General features: G+C 45.9%; 1 protein-coding gene and 1 long non-coding RNA gene across 3 annotated transcripts in view; one reads left to right on the top strand and one right to left on the bottom strand.

Annotated features, from left to right (window-relative positions):
* The window catches only part of EPS8L2 (EPS8 signaling adaptor L2), a 79,828-nt gene that overhangs the window by 22,416 nt on the left and 39,094 nt on the right, over nucleotides 1-18,318 (bottom strand). Inside the window, exons 4-8 of the mRNA XM_026110691.2 lie at nucleotides 9,373-9,437; nucleotides 4,097-4,258; nucleotides 3,012-3,161; nucleotides 2,203-2,282; nucleotides 1,078-1,217 (exon numbers count right to left, since the gene is read on the bottom strand). Coding sequence (XP_025966476.1) covers nucleotides 1,078-1,217; nucleotides 2,203-2,282; nucleotides 3,012-3,161; nucleotides 4,097-4,258; nucleotides 9,373-9,437 — 597 coding nt within the window. The remainder of the gene's footprint in view (nucleotides 1-1,077; nucleotides 1,218-2,202; nucleotides 2,283-3,011; nucleotides 3,162-4,096; nucleotides 4,259-9,372; nucleotides 9,438-18,318) is intronic.
* Nucleotides 1-18,318, top strand: part of LOC135328558 (uncharacterized) — a 54,224-nt gene that overhangs the window by 13,578 nt on the left and 22,328 nt on the right. For both annotated transcript variants that reach the window (XR_010389566.1, XR_010389565.1), the window contains 4 exons: nucleotides 3,804-4,306; nucleotides 5,494-5,708; nucleotides 14,941-15,021; nucleotides 18,007-18,167. This is a non-coding gene — a long non-coding RNA (uncharacterized LOC135328558). The remainder of the gene's footprint in view (nucleotides 1-3,803; nucleotides 4,307-5,493; nucleotides 5,709-14,940; nucleotides 15,022-18,006; nucleotides 18,168-18,318) is intronic.

Here is an 18,318-nt window from a genome sequence, read left to right as displayed (position 1 = left end):
AGCCCTGAAGAACTGAAAGATTTTTATGGCAATCTGTATTATATGCATATGAATTATTTTAAAAAAAAAGCAACCAGCATATTTGTCTCTTCTGCTCAGCCATATCTTATTTTATTATATATCTTATTATGCAAAGCTGGATCTAAAATAGGTTCTTCATTCAGGAGGCTAGATCAGTTGCTTGACTTCAGATCCCATTGCAGGGAAAAGAGTATTTTCTCTGCTCTGCTACTATTTGGAATATTTCATATTGTATCTTGATTATATGTTTTCCTTGAAACTAGAAATTAAGAGTGCAGACATCCCAAGAGAAACTGGTAAAATAGGCATTGGTAGGAAAGGCTCAGCATTTGTTGGTCATGTTAGTCAATTTGAGCTTTCATCAGAGAAAGAATCTGGGAGCTTGTTTCTGTTACTTCCTCCTCCAGTGAAGAATACAAGTTTTTTTCAAGACAGCTAAAACTGGACTGAAGTCAGGATGCTTTTGAAATAAGATTTTAGATTAACACATGAGAGAGATGAGTTCAAATCTGCATTTTCACTCTTGATTCTAGGAAAATTAGTGCAAACCACTTAATTTATGTAGGTGAAATTTTGGCTCCTGTGTAGTCAGCAGGGCCAGGAATTTGCCTTCCTGACCCAGGTCTATCTTGTCTGTACATTTTAAGATCACCGGTATCTCGTCCAAGCTTCATGTGTTTGCTCAGTTTCATGAAGAGCTTTCATCTCTCTTGAGAATTTCAGTGTCCCCAAAATACAGATGTCATTAAAAGGAGTTTTGAGAAGCTTTGATTTATTGAGCTGTCATTTAGCAGAAGATGCCTGCTGCTAGCCTAGAGGGTTGAAATGTCTGCTGCTCCCCAAGTTTTAGTCATTTATAAAGCACAGTCAGAGATGTAACAAAATGTTGTGTTTATAGTGTCTGTGTTACTTTATAACACTGCAAAAAGACACTGTGCTCCAGCAATACAGGGCCTGAAACCGTCACAGACCCTTTCAGGAGGGTTGGCTGTCCTGGCTGATTTTTTTGCGCAAGTCACCCACTCCCAGGACAGACTTGCTGATCACCCCCAGTACCTGGATTGTGCTGGGAAGGAGGTGCCACCCGGTTCCGGTTCATCGGTGAGCCTCGCATGTCATGCTGAATAGGGATGGGAGCCGGCCCTTGAGGTGGTGGAAGGATGGACTGTCTCTGCTTTATCTTTTCTTGGTTTGCTCTGCAAGGCAAACAGCAGAGCCAGCATCAGTGGCTGCTGATCCTGTTCCCAAGTGTGAGAAAGCAGCAGCGGGAGCAAGGACGGGACACTCCAGGGGATGCTATTTGCATTGGCTGAATTTCCCCCTTTGCCCAGAGGCTTGCAGGTTCAAGAGAGGTGGCTGCAAGCAGAAAGCCCGCATCTTTGGCAAAGAAGAGCTCCAGCAGTTGACTGATTTAAGTGAGGCTTGCTATGTTTGGTCTGGAAGACCTGTACTTTCAGTAAACATCATTTGGTAGTGGTACAGGGCTGTTTTGGCTGGTCCTTCGGAGCAGAGGCTGTCTGTGAGGCTGGTGAGATGCCTTGCACGGAGTTGACAGCCCGAACCATTTTTTCCTGGCTCTATCACAACATTCAAGAACCCTTCTATGAAATCAGTAAGCAGGAGAGTTCCTCTAGAGTGTTTCATTTCAGGGTATAAAATCCCTGAGGGGTGACTCATGGGAGATTGAGACTCCATTCTCAGGCATGTAAAGAATATGTTTCGAGCAAGGAAAAAAAATGACAGCCAAAATTCAGATCCACTGTAAATTGCCATGGGACTCAACTAGCAGGCCTAAGTGAGCTTTTTATCTGTGTCCTCATGAAGATGGCAATTATAGGAGAGTCTGATTTGCAGCCTTTATAATATTTGATGGGGAATTTGAACCTCTCCGTCTGGGCTCTGCCACAGCAATGAGGCAAGCGAGGAAGGGCTTGTTTTCCAGCTTCCTTGGACAAAACTGCCCAGAAGGGTATGTGAGAGTTTCATGCCATCAGATCTAGCTTCAAACCCTGAGCTTTAAACCCTGAGCTCAGACTGGCTAAAATCTTACATGGTGTCTGGATCCACATGGGGTCTGGGGCTGGCGTGGCAGCCTCTGCACTCTGGGTTTTCTCTGCAGGAGATATGATTACGGGGCTTTTTTTTACTCCCAGCTATATCTTGCAGCCCTGCAGTACTTACTTGAGCGTCTGTGGCCGTATCTTCTTTCCATGCTTGTGGTCTGCCAGGGCACTTTCTATGTCCTCATGAACCATCTCCGCCTCAAAGACAAAACAGGGATGTTTTACTAAGGGCTTTGCTTGGGAGCGGGTTGACAGCTCCAAGTGGGCAAGGGAAGAAGTGGCTGGCAGAGAGCTGGGAGCCAGGAAGCATATTTGCTCTTGTCACCAGCTTGCTTGGCCTTGGGGTAGGCTGCAGCCAAACATTTCTGACTGTTCACAGTGCGAGAGTATGTGGGGTAGGTGAGAGCGTCAATTTAGGAGGGCTGGGAGCCTAGGGAGGTTAATGTGAAGGCATCAATGTCTGGGCAAACCTCTAGGGCCGCTCACAACTTCCACTGACGTAATTCCTGGAAAACTCTGCCAATCAGGCAAGCAGGGTGTGCGCACAACGCGCTGCGGTGGGATCGGATGCTGGGCTGCTGGGATGGGTGTGCTGGTGAGAGCCCTGGTGCCACGGGTGGGAGGGGTGGGCTAGGAAGGACCTTACAGGTGGATCGCAAATGCTCTCTCTATGAGGACACTTGTAGCTCTGCCCAGTCCACAGGCGAGAACAAAGCCTTGCTGGCATATCAATACATCCATGCAGCCAGCAGTCATTCCTACACACACACTGTGCTTTGCAGTTTCCTTTGTACACACGGTGCTGGTTCCTCTCTCCAGGTCTCACATGGCCCAGTGGTGCAGAAGGGCTTCTGGCTGCAAGCCACAGTACCCCATCTCCCAGCATACCCCACTCTCATCCCACCAGCACGGAGGTGCTCTGCTCACCTCCACCTCGTCACAGTTGAAGAAGTGAATGTCTGGTTTGTGCTGCTCTGAATCCTGGCACACCAGGAGGAGGATGGACGAATAGTGCATCTGATTCAGCACCGTTTGGCAGTGCTGGACTGTTGGCAGAGGGAATTCCTCCAGCTCCTCCTAAAAAAGAAGGAGGATGGGGTCAGGCAAGGGACAGCTCTATTAAACTAACAGGGACTAGTCCTGTGTATGAAGTCCTGGGATCCCTGTTTAAGGAAAGGAGAGACCTGACAGAGTTGTGTTTCTCAGCATTGATTTGCTGGGCTCTTTAAAGATGCATGTCAAGGTTTGCAGAGGGGCAATCTGTGCTTGGGACCCAGGAGAAATAGAAGAGGTGGATGGCAAATGGAGGTGAACCCTTGTTCTTCTCTGAGTCCTGAATATGGGGGGGCCCAGCATGAGGCTTCAACAAGCTGAGCTCAGTGTTTGCCATCGTCTTACTGTGCTTTAACCGCACTTGTCACGTGTCCTAGCAGAGCACTGGGAAGATGCTTTTCAGATAATAGCAGTAATAGAACTTGCCCTCCCACCGACTCCCTGGCACTAACCTTTGACTAGTATTTTTTAGTTTCTCATTGCTAAAGTGCAGGCAGTGCTACCCTTTTCCCACTCTCTGGCTGTTCTGTCCTGTCAGATTGGGTGTCCTGTGTGCATGTGCATGTATTGCCTGTCAAAATGGGACACCCCTCTTGGGTAGGGGATTCTGCGTGTTACTATAATGCAAGTAATAGGTCCTTCCCTCTCTTCTTATGCTATATGCAGATCTCCATGGACCTGCATCACTCCCACAGAAAGCAGTTTTACTGCTGGCCTGGAGCACAGCTCAAGGCATCTTCCATCTGGGTAGTATCTGTGCTCTGGATCCATGAACAAATCATCCCACACCTGCCTGCATCTGAGTTAAAATCAGCCAGCCCCTGCACATCCAGGAGTGGAGTCTGGTAGTGATGTGCCTCATTCAGGTTCCTGAGAAATTGCCATCCCAAGCAGAACGGAGAGGGCACACACCAAACTCAGTAAGCTGCAGGTAACTTTCCCTGGAGCCCTCTAGGTACCTGTGACTCGCAGTCCAGCAGGCGGATGGACTTGTCATTCACTTGCAGCAGCATCTCCTGGGTCCAGATCTTCTCTTTTGAACTGAGCAACATGAGTTTTCGGATGGCATCGTCCACCGTCACAATGGATTCACTCTTGTCCATGATGAAGGTGGCCAAGTGCTGAAGTTGGGAGGAAAGGAAGAGAAAACAAGTGAAAAAGCTTTGATGGTATGTGTACCATAAATCATTGGTGACACCATGTCCAAAAGTTTGGATTATTGTTTGTCTGTTTTTCACAGCATGGGCATGAAGGAGTCACTGCTGAAGGTGTATGTTCTGATTGTTAGTACCGGTCCGTACTGGTCTGTCCATAGTGGTGAAAGATTAGAGTTTCGTAACACAGCAAGGGTTTTCATAACAAGTTTCACCACTTGCATACTTATCTCATCAAATGTCAATCCTAGCAGCTCTGGCTCCCATCCAGCAGCGTGTGTTTGCAAGTGCTTTATACACACAGGTTGGGCCCCTGGATTTTTAAAACTGGGTTGGAAATTTAGGTACACTATTTAAGCTTAACTCTCCAAGCTAAAAGCACTTGCATTTTGCTTGATTCACATAGCAGAATCTGTGTGAAATTTGTTCCAGGCAAAGAACTCACACGAAGCATGGGCAGATGTTAGTGCTCTGGACTGAGGTGGGATCCAGGTGTGGGCTTTGGCCAGGCTTACTGCTTGGAGTGTTCAGCACACACCACAGCTGCACCAGAGAGTTTTCTGCACTGCAGAGCTAAGCTTCCCAGTCTGCAAGACAGCTCCAACCCCGACACCTGACTCTGCTTCGGCCTTTAAATCCCCCTATGTACCTTCCTACCAAAATCACCAAATCAGCCCTCATAGTAGTGAAAATCAGCCTCTCTGACTATAAGAAGGGATTTTTTGCTACCTGCCTCTGTCCTGCACTGTGGCCCTGCTAGATTTCCCTGGTTTTCCTGCCTCCCACTACCTGTCCTGTAAACTCAGCTTAGGGCTCTTCCCATGACCAAACTGGTTTCCATGCTGTCCTCCTCTCTTGCACTGGGTGGTGTGTACTTGGGTTGGGAGCAGCTCTGATGAGGTGGTAATGTCCCAAACATGACTGCACTTGCATGCTTTCCCAGCCCTGCTCTGTGTCCTGAAGCGTGCCGTGATCCAGGCATTGCACTTGGCACTAATTGTATTTAGGGAGCATTTGTGTAATCCAACTGCACCTGCAGGCTTTCAGCTGCTCCTGGGGCTCCAAGGGAGGTGAATGCTAGATGGGAGGCAGTTATAGAAAGGACAAGCACGTGCTGTATCCGAGTGCTGTGTCCTCCCCATCAATGGGTGATGTCCACTTCCGAAATCTGGTAACTTATTTCTCTCCTCTCTGATCTCCAGATCCTCCCGCTGCTGTTCAGCCAGTGAGAACAAACGGCACTCACAGCAGCACACGTGCATCTGCCAGCAGAGGAGACCGCAAGGCAGGATAAGCTGGGAGCTTTGTCTCTTCAAAGCAGCAGTGCTTTTGCAGTACTTTTGTATGAGAACAGCCAGGCTGTTTTCTGTGGAGTTGTCCTTGTGTGACTGACTGCACAGTCAGGCCACATGTTCAGGTGACAGCAAGGGAGGGAAAAAATTAGGGAAACAAAAGGAGATGGTCCTGTTTTGCCTTGTTCCCTCTACTGCCCCGCTGTGATGAAAAGGGAAGGAGAATGTGCCCAGCTGGGGAAGTGGCTGAATGTTTTCCCTGTCCCTGTCTTAAGCAACATTCTCCAGAAGAGGTAGGCAGGAGGTTTTTGGATGGGCATGCTATAGGCCTGATCAGTGCAGTCTGTGCTGCAGCTGGTCCTAGGACCTGCTGCCAGGAGACCTTATCCGGACAGGTCCCAGCTCCTTCTCCTTTCCCTGGAATATCTATGACTCATCTACCAACATGACACTCTGAGTGTCGCTTCCCTGACTTGATTAGGCTGAATGACATGTTGCTGCTAAATTGGATGGGCACGCATGGCTCAGCTGAAGAGCCATGGAGATGCTTAACGTTGCTGGCAGTGGTAGCTGGGTACTGCAGGCCTCTACCTGCGCTACTGCAGGTACAGCAGATGCGTTACACAGTCACGCAGAGGATGGGGACAACAGTGCAACAACTCCAGAAACAGTCCTGCCAGGCACTTAGTGTTTGTGTTGATGGTAGCAGTGGAAACTCCTGCTTGTCTCTGATAGACACACAAATCCTGCAGCCTGATTTCAGAGCAGGAGCTGGAAAAAATGGGGTGCATTTAAAGCAAGCAACAAATTGGGATATAAAATTTGGAGAGGCCCTTTGCTGACTCTTTTGCAGGGAGAGTTTTGCCTGGCTTTTCTCCCTCTGATCCCTTGTCTTCATGATTTATCCCAGAGATCATACCCACTTTAGGGAACAGTCAGTTTTCTTTCTGGTGCTGACTCCTTGCTATGGTGGTGCTGTATTGGGATCAGGCCCCACTGTTCCAGACACAGCACAAAAAGACAGTCTTTGTCTTAGAGGACTGGCAAGCAAGAGATGCAAAATGCAAGAGAAGAACAGAAAAGGACTGGGGGAGAATCAGTCTGCTCCCACTATCAGTCTCAGCTCATGAGCTGGTTAACCAAAACCAACACCAGTGGGCAGTGTCCTCTGGAACTCATGATAGATATGTGCCTTGAAGGAGGTTGAGAGAGTTGCTTTATGAAGGAAGTCCTTTCTACCTGTAAAAAAAACCAGAGGATGTGGACTGGGAGGTGGCTATTGCGTAGCAAAAGCTGGCCTTGCTTTGCACTATCCTGCCTTGGAGAAAGTAGTGAAAGGGCCTCAGAGAGGCTTAGCACATCGTGTCTGTTATGGACCAGATGGACTTGAGGGGATCCGTGTGCTCAGAATGAGGCATCTGAACCTTGAATGGGCTTGGGGACCTATAAGCAAGATCCAGAATCACAGTTGTTTCCAAAGAAGTGGTTGCAGAGGGAAAAGCTCTAGTTTAAAGCCCTGACAGGCAGAGAAGCCAGAGTCTTTGAACATGATGGTCAAAGACAGAGCAACATCCCAGTCAAGTTCAGTGCGCTAGAGAGAGGATCCCCAGGAGGACTGTGATGGGACTTGGATGGTGGGAATTAGGAAGGGAGAGAATGTGGTGACTGCTTTATGCTGTTGTTAAGGTGGTAGTTGGATAATTCATGAGGAAATAAGAGAGGTGAGGGACTGAATATAGCAGAGGCTAAAACACTTCAGATTTTAAGTGAAGACCCAAATCTGTGTTCATAAAGCAAAGGTATTGCGTGAGGCAATATCTAAAAACTCCTGGCAGTTATTTGAACAGGTATACTGAAAGCTGGGATTGGTCATGCAATCAAATATGAAGAACACGTTCAGGTATGTGTTACTGTAATTGTAAAATGCTGCATGAAAGGTATTTGCAAAGTCAATATTACCTATGCAGAGGTGACAAATCCTCTGCTTCCCGAGCAATGAACTGAATTAGTTTATACCTGATGACTGGCATTCTTATCTGCTCTATTATTTTAACTGCCAGGTTTACAATCTTCATAAATTCCTTTGTTATTTACTGTTACGTAAGTTAATTTTCATGGAGGGTAAAGCTACATGTCTAGCTCAGATTTATTAGAACATTTTTTCCTTTCTGTTTTGTTTAGAGTTTTAGGTAGAGTGAAGAGGAGAGAAACTTGCTGGGTTTTTTTATATCTCATTAAAAATCCCTTTCATCCAGCGGGACCTTCAAATATAGTAATTCCTGTAACAACAGGCAATGACCCCCTCTACTATTAAACTTTGATCAGCTTATAGATTACTCAGAGGGTGTAAAATACCTTTTATGAGAAAACCTCCTCCTGCCTTGCTGCCTGCCACTGAAATCCTGTTTGCCTTGGTCAAAGTTCAAAGTAGAGACTTACAAATGAATGGTGTATGGCATAATTAATGAAGGATTTGTGTACATGTCACTGTTTAAAGTCCCCTCTCTGCCTCCACAAGTGACTTCATTAGATAGAGCTCACTCTGGGGTTCTTCATGACAGCTTGAAACAAAAGGCAAGCTGACCTTCTTGTAGTTGAAATCAAAGAGAGATCACATGAAGAAAAAGGGATCCCTGGCCTTTTAGCTACTGGCATATAGCCACAGTTGATTTCTGTTGTAAGGGCTGCATGATGCATGGTGCAGTAGTTTCTTCCTTGGTGTCATCAGGGACATTTACCTGCCATGGAAAGCATGTCTGTGGGCCAGTGCTAAAAGTGGGGTGGTTAGTTGTCTAGTTAGTTTCTCAGATGGGAACCAGAGCCTCTCTCCAAACAAGCATGTCTTAAAATCTAAATTTCATTTTAAGCAAATGAGCAGGCTTTTTTATTTTAAAGTTAAGTGTGTACTTAAACTCTTTGCTGAATTGGAGCCAACCAGAGTAAAGAAGGCCCTATTTACTACAATATGGACCTCATGAAGCACTTTCCTTTCTGAAATTCTTGTCTTTCTTGTCTTGTCCAGTTCTCGGTGATGAATAGTGCAGCCAGCTTTGGACAGGCATGCCTTTTCCTGTGGTATGGAGGCTGCTGGCTTGCTCCAACATGTTACGTTCCAGGAATTGCCAGGCCTGGAACAGCCAGAGTGGCTCGTCATTTTTAAGTGGAGGTCTGTGACACTGGAAGATGGGTTTGACTTAATGCCTTTCATGGTGGAACAGTTTTGAATTACTTGAGAGGACACAGCAAGTGAGAGAGAGCTGCGCAGTGAAAGATGATTAACAATGTGGTCTCTGGTTTGGGCAGATGAGTTCCTGTAGCCACCATGGAAACCCCCATTTTAACCTGTTTGTCCATGCTGATCAAGAAGGGTTTGAAGCATGGAGTGACAAGAGGCAGAACAGCTCCCATTGCTCATCTTCAAATGCAGAAGAGGGAAAGAGAACAACAGCGTCTCAATTTCCTGTTTGCTTTCACGGAATTATCTTTATCTTTTTAACATAATATTTTCCCCGTTCTCTACTCCCCAAATACTCAACATTTTAGTTTCCTGAGTCTTGATTATTCAGTAAGGAGTGGAGAAGTCCCACATTCCTGCAGAAATGAAAGTTTCAAGCAGCTTTGCTGTTTGCTTCTCCCCGGGGTGTGGAGAATGACACGATTATTATAAGAAGGTTCCTAACTGATCTTTGACCTAATGAAGTCCCAGGAAAACAAAACACATTTCATTACCGGCCTCTATCATTGACGTAAGTCTCTGCTCAGTCCCATAAAGTTTCATTGCAGACTCACCTGTATGTGGTACTGTGAAGTCTCGTGCATAATGACGTTGGAATTGGAGTATTTCTTCCTTTGCTCTGCAAAAAGAAGAAAACAAGCCTTCTGTTTAATGGCTGTTTATTGGTAAATTAGGATCTAAGAATTACAGCTTTCATGATGCGGTGCAGTCTCTGAGCCTCCTGCTTTAGCCAGACTGTTGGGAATAATAGAACATATTAACCTTTGTCACAAGGATTGGCAAATTAGGTGTCTTGCCTTTATTTAATGCTGCTGAAAATTTGATTCCTGGAGGTCAGCACCATTTGTGGAGGAAATTAAACCTAATACAAAGGAAAGCCACACACAATAAATAATTAGAAAGCTCTCAAAGGAGGGCTGGGGAGGCAAGGAGCATCTTGAGAAGTCTGGCATAGCGGTGGGATGTGCATGTGGCAAAAAAAAAAAATATCCAACTGCTACCCACCAGTTTGGTTATAACAGCACTTTTAAACTGTCCTCCAGAAAAAAAACTTTCTGAACTATTGTGACTCTTTTAGTTTGGTTTCTTGCAGTTACTGGCAGGCTGCAGTATAGGGCTGCCGTGTACAAATAAGAAGGGTTGTAGGGGTCAAGGCCAGACAGTCAGAACTTGAGTTTCTTGAACAAGATTTTATGAGGCAACGAATCTTTATTACTTCCTGCATTTCTTACTAAAAAGCAGCAGTAAGGAGTAATTGGAAAAAAATATTTGGATTTTCATGAGGCTATTGAATACAATCCTATAAGAATTTACCCTTTATTTAATTGTCAAGTTTCCAGTGATTTGTTGCAAAATACTTTGCATGAATAGGAGAGGAATAAATACCCAGCCTCAGAGTGATTTGGGACTGTCTGAACTCCAAGCATCGTCCTTAGCAGCAGAGGACATCCTGTGATCTCTGGTTTGCTTAGTAAATGTAGAAAATATTTTCACCTTTCTTAAGCTGAAAATAACCTGTGTTAGAATATCCTGTCTTAGGTCACAACCAAGGGAGTTCCATAGTACAGCAAATGTTAGGGCTCCTTGTGTTTTAGAGAAGTATATATTATTCCTAGCGTATTTGTGGTTTACTTCAAAGCTCTCTTTAACACCTTCTCTGGGATGTTAGCTTCTCTATTTTTTCCCCCTTTCCTCAAACATGGAACATGTGGTCTTATTTAACAAATTTCACATTAAAGAGTTTGGTACCTAGAAAATGGATATTCCAGTATAAAGTCAGTCAGTAATGCAGCCAATGGACAGTTTCCAATTTTTTTAAAAAAAGGATCTTTATGTGAAGTGGCCCAGCACCCATGCAGAACTTCCCAAAATATTTTTTTGGTTTATATTTTTAGTAGCATGTCACATTTTGATTGAAAAAAACATTCCCCACATCCTCATTGAAAATATTGGTAATACTTTTGTTTGCTGAATATTGGAGTTTTCCTTGTAATGAAAATATTGATTTTTTTTCAATTAAAAAGTTGGAAAGCTGAAAATACTCTATTTTGAACTGTGAACAGGGAAACAAAGTGAATATAAAGCACAGCAAGGATAGGGGCATATAACTGGAAAGAACTGGACTCCTGGAGGTGGAAAAGAGCTGTGGGAAGGGGCAGGGTCTGCTACCGTAATTACCATCCTTCGCTGTCCCTAGAAGGCCCCTGCCAGTGTGGGCAGTCTAGGGGCAACCAGAGCTCCATCTACTCACTCCTTTAGGTGATAGCTTGAGAAATGGGATAGCAAGCTAACAAAGGTTCTGAGGACATAGCACATCCCTAGGGACATGGAGTTTCACTTGATTTTTCTTGTTGCCATCCTCAGAAACTGAGCTGTGGGTGTTTATGCATCCTTTCAGTTTGTTCAGCGGGAGAAATACCTGTACACGCACTCATGTGTTCCCCGGGTTGCTTTTGCTGTAAATTGTTTCCCTTCTGGGTAAATGAGCTCAACTCAAAGAGTAGAAGGAGTTCAAGCGGTAGTTTTGGCTTTCCCCCTGCTTGTGTCTTGCATTTCTTTTCCTCTGTCCTTTGTGTAAAGCACAGAAGTGACTATTTCCTATCTGCTGCTGTTACTATTGTATGGAATTACTATTCCTTTTCTTTCCACTAGTGAAGTGGCATCTCAGTGCCAAATCTAGACCAAACCTGGTCTGCCTCCACATTGCTTTCCTGCTCTGGGTTGTGAGGTTTTGCTGGGCACATGCTGCTTTGCAGAGCGAGAAGAAAGCAAGCTCTAGCCCCGAGGAGGGAGCAATGTGGGAGGCTTGCTCTTAGGGAAGTCAGCCAGGTTCTCCCTATGTCCCAGTTGCCTTCAGTGGGGACAGAACCAGACAGTAAATCTGTTGCTGGAGGAGTGCACATTGCCACAAAAGAAGGAAAATTGAGTGTAAGTGATAAAGGCAGGGACAAAGGGAGAAGGAAAGGGAACAGCACATGGTCTGCTTTCGCCCTGTTTGCACGTTTGTTAACAGATTCTTTTCTTTCCTCACCTGTGTGCACAAGCGTATCTTATCGTGGTTGACATGGGAGTGAGTGTCACTGTGGAGACTCTCAAGCTGCCATTCAGGGAGAGGGGTGTGCAGAGAAGGAGGGAAAGGTGCTTGGTGCAGACACCTGCCCCACTTCTGGGTCTGCTGCCTTGGAAACCTCTCTCCTGCCTTGGAGACCTCTCTCCTCTGTATGAAAGAGAGGGAAGAGGTCTACCAAGGGGGAACAGAAGGGTAGAGGGAATAGCAGGGAGCCCACGTAAGGGAAGGCCAACACAAGCAGTGACTGAAGCAGTGCTCCCTGCAAGCCTGTCCCTTTCCTTCTGACTGAAACGTCCCAGGAGAAATGCTCTCCAGCCACTTCACCCCAGTGTTACAAGACAACCCTGAGAAGCTCAGAAAGAATGTTTGAAGTAGGTAGATTTGGATAACTTCTATCTCTCTTTTCTAAAAAGCTGCTTAGATAAAATTTGCTTAGCATGAGTAGCCGCACACTTGCTTAGCATGAGTAGCTAAATTTGCTGAAGCCTTAGGCCGCACTCCTAGTTTGGTAAGAAAGGGCCCCAGAGCTGGTGCAGGCTGGAAAGATAAAGGAGTTACAAGCAGTCTGCATTCCTGTGCCCCACACTCCGAAAGGGAGGATGTCAAGGCTTTGAAATAAGGCCTGCTTGGGCGTCAGGACCTTGGGAAGCAAAACCTCCTCTCACTGTTGAAACAGTGTTAATTCAGGGGTCTGGATTATATCCTCTTCGTCAGGACCTTGGGAGATAACACCTACTGACCTAGCTGGGGCAGTGTTAATTGCTGAAATCACTATCTCCCCTCATCAGCACCTTGAGAGGCAGGGGTGGGACCCAGGGAATGCAGAAATTACTAACCAATCAGTGTAAAAGGGAAAGTCGCAAATCTGGCAATTTGTTTGGATAAATGCTACTTGAAAAGTTGGAGGGTGTGCTCGATTTGTGGGAAACCACTGAGCACCCAGGCTTGCGCAACTCCGAAATAAATAAACAAATGTCTCTCCTGAGTGTGTAATTATTGGCTTATTGCACACCGGGCAACGAATCCGCTTTTCGGACAACACCAAGAAAGCACAGTCCCCCTGGTCACAGCAAACAAACCATAGGGTTGTTTGCGATCAGATCTACCAAGCCTGTCCTTTATTTGCATCTTCTTCAATGCCACCAGGAACTGCAAAAACTTCTGTGAATGGGTGACATTTTCTCCAGCACTAGGGCCAGTTTCAGATGTTGCTACCTGCTCCTACGGCACACATGCCCAGCTAAGACCATGTGTCCACTCTCTTTACCTGAGCTCATCTGAGTGATCTTGTGCAGAGGCAGCGGAGGGGTCAGTGGACTGCAGCAATGGGACAGAGAAACAGGGGACAGTCTTGGAAAGATGGCAGTTCCTTAGACTGGCGTTAATGATGGAGAAAATGCAACACTGAATTACAGCCTGAGTGTTGGCTGGGAAGTAATTTGCCAGCGCTGTTCTCCTCTAAGCCTTGTATACATAAGAGCTGTAAGCAAGGAATAATTGCAGTGAACAGAGCGAGCTGCTGTTACAAGAGCAGAAAAACTCAAAAGCACCAGCCTGGGGCTTTAGCTTAGTTCTGGGGCCTCTTTGCATTCACTTCTCACCTAAATAGCTGTTAATTAAGATGTCTGCCTTCAAATCCTGTGCAAAGGGAGGAGAAGTCGGCCTGAATCTGCTACTGATCTTTATCAGAAAGTTGACAGGAATTAAAATATCTCAGAGGCACCTGCTTCCTTGGTACTAATCACCAGGATTTCTGCAAGTAAGTCATTTTCTTCCTCATCTGTGTGTGTGCCCCTTCATGTAACATGCAGCTACATGCCTCGATGGTGTCTGTATAAAAATAGATACGATTCTGAACCAGCCCCTCTAGCCCATGTGAGTGCTCTTATTTCAGCTTACTTTGATTTAGCTCACACCAAGTGGGAATTTGGGGTTTCTCTGGCTGTCCTGAAATGAGAGTGCTGGCTGGGAGGGTGGTTAAAAACTGGTTATACTTAAACAAGTAGAAATCTCTCAGGTATATTAGACTGTAGGTCTTCCTCAATGTTTTCTTGCTAAGTTTCTGTCAAGTGCTTACCCCAGTGAGCTGTCCCTGACCTGAGCTCAGGCTGTGATATGCTGGTCTGGCATGAGAGATGGTGAAACTGGGATTAGTGCTTGGATCACGTGCAGATTTGCAGCGTGCTTTTGGTTTTGATTCCACGGCTTTAGTATGAACCTTTTCCCCTAGCCTCCTTTCTCACCTCTGGTCTACTTTTATGTTTATTAGGCTTTATTAGTCAAGCTGCCAGGGAGGACAGAGTGCATTTCGGAGCCTGGTTAGGACCCTTCAAGCATTGCCAGCAGGTGTCTCTCCAGAACTAGCATGGACTCAAGGATTGCTTTCTCTGTGATTTTGCTGGGGATTTTCGCCTTATCTCCTTTGCCAGCAGAGAAGAGTTTTCAAACCATGCCTCTCTTGGTACTTCTCTGGAGAGAGAGGGGTGGGCACTGGTGGCAAACCGGCTTGCAGATGAAGGAGCATCCTAACCATATAAAAACGGGGCTTAGAGACGATGGAGATGAAAAGGGACACTGCAGCATTCATTCAGAGCCCAGCGAGGGTTGTTAGAACTGGATTACTAATGCCTTTTATTTTAAAGCCTGAGAGGTAGCTTTAGCTTGGCAGGACACCCATGTACTTTGCACCTTGTATCTCTATGACTGAAAACATAGTAGTATGCTTCACCTCGAGGGCTAATTCCTGGTAGCACCAAAGTGGCTGCTGTTCACAAGTAGAAATGATTTATTGGTGGACACACTGGCAGAAGCATTATCTAAGACTGCAAGTCTCTGAGCCAGCGTCTTTTATACTGCAAGCACTGAATCAGAGGTGGAGGGAAGACAGTTTCCTGGGGAAAGACCTCAGACAGCCAGCACAGCTTCCCACTCAGCCATTAGCTTCCGGAGTGACCTTAAGTAAATTCATCAATATATCAGCATGGCTATTTTTCACATTAGACTCCCATTAAAGAGTCAGTGGCATTTTCTGTTTGCTGTGTTTTAATTGCAGTGTGCCCTATTTCCGATGTGGGGCAAGGTCTGGAACAGAAGGGCACATGGCAACACATATCCGTTGGGATTCATGTCTAATGTGAGTAACCTTTTTCTCTCTCACTAACCTCAATTTCCTCACTGAACATTTCACATGTAAATAGATGACACTGATGGAAATGGGAACACCACATTTGTGCGGAATGGAGACAAATTTGGATATTAAAGCCATTCCATCCCTTCCTTTTTAAAAGGGAGTGGAAAAGGCCAAAGTGGTCAGCCTGGAAACACAGTTTTTTTACATTAGGACAAGCAAATGTCTCCAGTCCTGACAGGAAGGGCATTGAGCACTGTGAGCTAGTAGTCCCTGAGGAAGGGAAGGTATACTGGGGAGACAGGATTGCCAGGAGAGTTAGTGTGGGATCATGCTGAACTGGGCAGAGCTCAGTGGGAAGGCTTGCACATGTGTTGTGCTCAGCTCCATCCCCACTCAGTTCTCGAGAAACGACCACACTCCTCCTCTTCCTCCCCTCATTGCAAAGGTCAGCAGCCCTCCAGACAGCTTTATGCCTGCCTCAGGGGTCAGCAGTCAGCCCTGCTGTCTTGAAGGGGTCACACTGAGCAGCAACGTGGGAACGATCTGTGTTTCTGCAGCCAGGCTGGCTTAATGCTAGGAGAAGAGGTCACAGAGGCCACAGTAGTGGTTGGCAATGTGTCTGGTTGCCTCCAGGCTGGCTTCTGGGGTCCTCTTTGCTGCCCTTGCCCTATCCTCTAAGCTCAGAGAAGCTGCATGTGTCATGGACAGTGGAGAGCTCAGCATGCACCTTTAAGAAAATGTTTGGAAGAAATGCCCTTGAAGATCTTGAGAACTTGTTGAAACTTCAGACTTCTTCATGGCCTCATTTCTCAACATCTGCACTTGCTGATAAGCTCACTCAGTGCTTAGGCCCCTGTAGTTATCAGTAGCCTTTTCCAGCATGAGAAGCAAGCCCTGGATGAGGGTCCTGTTGCCCAGTGGGATGTGCTGCAGTGAGGATGGAGTGAGTATGAGATGAGGAGGACGGAGACAGACTTTTCCCTCTCTTCAGCCTGTTCCTGTTTGTAAGTAGTCACTCCAATCACTTAAGAAGGTTCTCAGATCCCTGTAAAACATCTACAACTAATCCGTTTTGTTTCTCCAGCCCTCTCCTCACAAACCTAACAGTAACAAATGAAATAAAGGAAGGGGGGTGAAAATGCAGAGGTTCCCAGGTTCCTTTGTTGATTCTCCTTGAGGGCATTTCTGCGTTATTTTTAAGAGCCACAGAAGTAGAACAATGTGCCTTTTTTTGTCTCAGGATGCCATTCAAGTGACGTCCCAGAAGCTGCCCAGGCCAAGGAAGGGAGTGTTTCTGCATATTGTCTTTCCTGTCCCTTTCTTTAAGATGTCTGCTTGTTCTTCTTCCTGAAATCTCTTCCATCTTGTTGGCTTCTACCTGGCCCCCATTGAAACCTCTCCTTTCTCTGTCTCCCCTTGGCATCCTCAAAAGTAGCCCAGCTGCCTGAAGACACCTGGGCTTTCTGGGGACAGCAGGGTGCCAAACAAATGGTCTCCTTCTTGCCTAGTGCTTAGTTTTGATTTATATCTAGAAAGAATTTTAAGGATCCAGGCTGCAAATCACTATGGCAATCTCAAGTCATGTCTATCTGAGAAGTGTGGATGCTTTAAAAAGAAAGAAGGGGTTTTTTTCTGTTTACTTTAAAGCGAGGTTATGAAATGTTACAAACATTTCTGTGGATGCATAATTATTTGCCTTAGCTTAAATCTAGCCCTGGCCATTCTGGGCTGAACTGAATATGCCACACTTACTTAGAATAATGCCTGCATGGAGATCTGCGCCTGTTTAACCCTACGGTTCAAATGGGATCCTTTATGTTAAACAGGTTAACTTCCTTCTTCAGAAAAGACTTCAGAAGACAGGGCACTTCTCCTGAGTGGCTCCTTCACTGCCCTTCTGCACAGCTCTGTCCTCCATCTGCTTAATTTCATATGAATGAACACTGGCACGTTAGCAGCATTAACTAATTTCCCTCCTGGTTTATCTGACACCTCTTGCACTTTGCATTTCTACGGCATCTTGCAATGGAGAAGACCCAAGTGCTGTAACATGTTATCTAATCTATACTATGTCCCCAGGAGGCAAAGAATTTGTATAATCCCCATGTGATAAATGGAGCTGCAGGAATATAAAGATGACTTTCCTGTGATCGGGTGGCAGCCACTGTCAGAGCTTAGATCACGGCGTGAAGCCAGGGTAGAGCTAGCCTGAACTCTTGTTCAGGTCTTGTCTCTAACCCTCCTCCCCACTGCTGTAAACCCCTGCACAAAGAATCCTGGAGTACCGTGGAGTAAGTCATTTTGCCCCACATATCAGTACATAGTCATTTTGCCCCACATATCAGTACCTGCAACACCACTGCACTGCTGTTTATGTAAATTATCTGTTCTGTGTCTTGAGAGGCTGTAGTTGTGGAAGACTGGATTGCAAAGGGCAGGATTGCTGCAGGGCTCTGGCACTAGTACAGCAAACATCTGAAGGTGATAAAAGCTGGCATGATCCCACAGTGACCACTACTATACTTTTTTCCCTTTTGTCTGCCAAGATAGCCCAAGAGACAGGAAAACAACAGAGCTTTGTCCCTTGCTTTTGGTGTCAGGTAACAAATAAAACACAGGGCGTGAGGATCCTGGATTGTCAGGATGGAGGTGGCTGGTATGATCCGCTGCTCTGGCCTCAAGAGCAAGGGCCAGCACGAGCAAGGGCACAGTCACTCCGTTGCTGAACCTAAATGCTCAGTGTTTGACTAGCATGGATCATCCAGCAAGTTTTGAATGACCCGAGCACAAGATGCCATGCAGCACATTCACACACGTAGAACCAGATCTCTTAGGGGGGAACCATCTCATCTATTGCCTCTGAGCATTCGGCCCAGTAAGCCCTAAGACACCCCTTTCAGGAGAAAAAAAATCTGTAAAAGATTCTGTAACTGAGTTCAGTTCAGTTGTTCAGTCCTTTCCTAACCAGTTGGCTTTCTTCTTGCCCAGTACCCAGAGGCGTAAGAAAAACAGCAAAGCCATTCTCTGAAGAATGTTATCCGTCACCAATATCTTATGGATAAACAGCACTGTGGAAATGACATTTTCCACTGGCACCAGCAGCCACATGAGGAAACAGAAAAAGTTCAGACCACTGCAGAGGTAGCAAGGTAGGTTTTACCCACTGGCTCCAAACTGCGTGTTGAGATGAACTTCCATGATAGCAGGCTAAAATTCTGGCTGGAAGGGAAGAGTGTCCTATTTGGCTTTATGTTAGGGATTGGAAAGAATAAAAGATAATAATAACTGAGAAAAAAAGTA

The sequence above is a fragment of the Dromaius novaehollandiae genome, chromosome 5 (assembly GCF_036370855.1).
Source record: "Dromaius novaehollandiae isolate bDroNov1 chromosome 5, bDroNov1.hap1, whole genome shotgun sequence".
NCBI lineage: Eukaryota > Metazoa > Chordata > Aves > Casuariiformes > Dromaiidae > Dromaius > Dromaius novaehollandiae.
The sequence above is the reverse complement of the archived record's forward strand: the minus strand, read 5'-3'. Positions and strand labels throughout refer to the sequence as shown.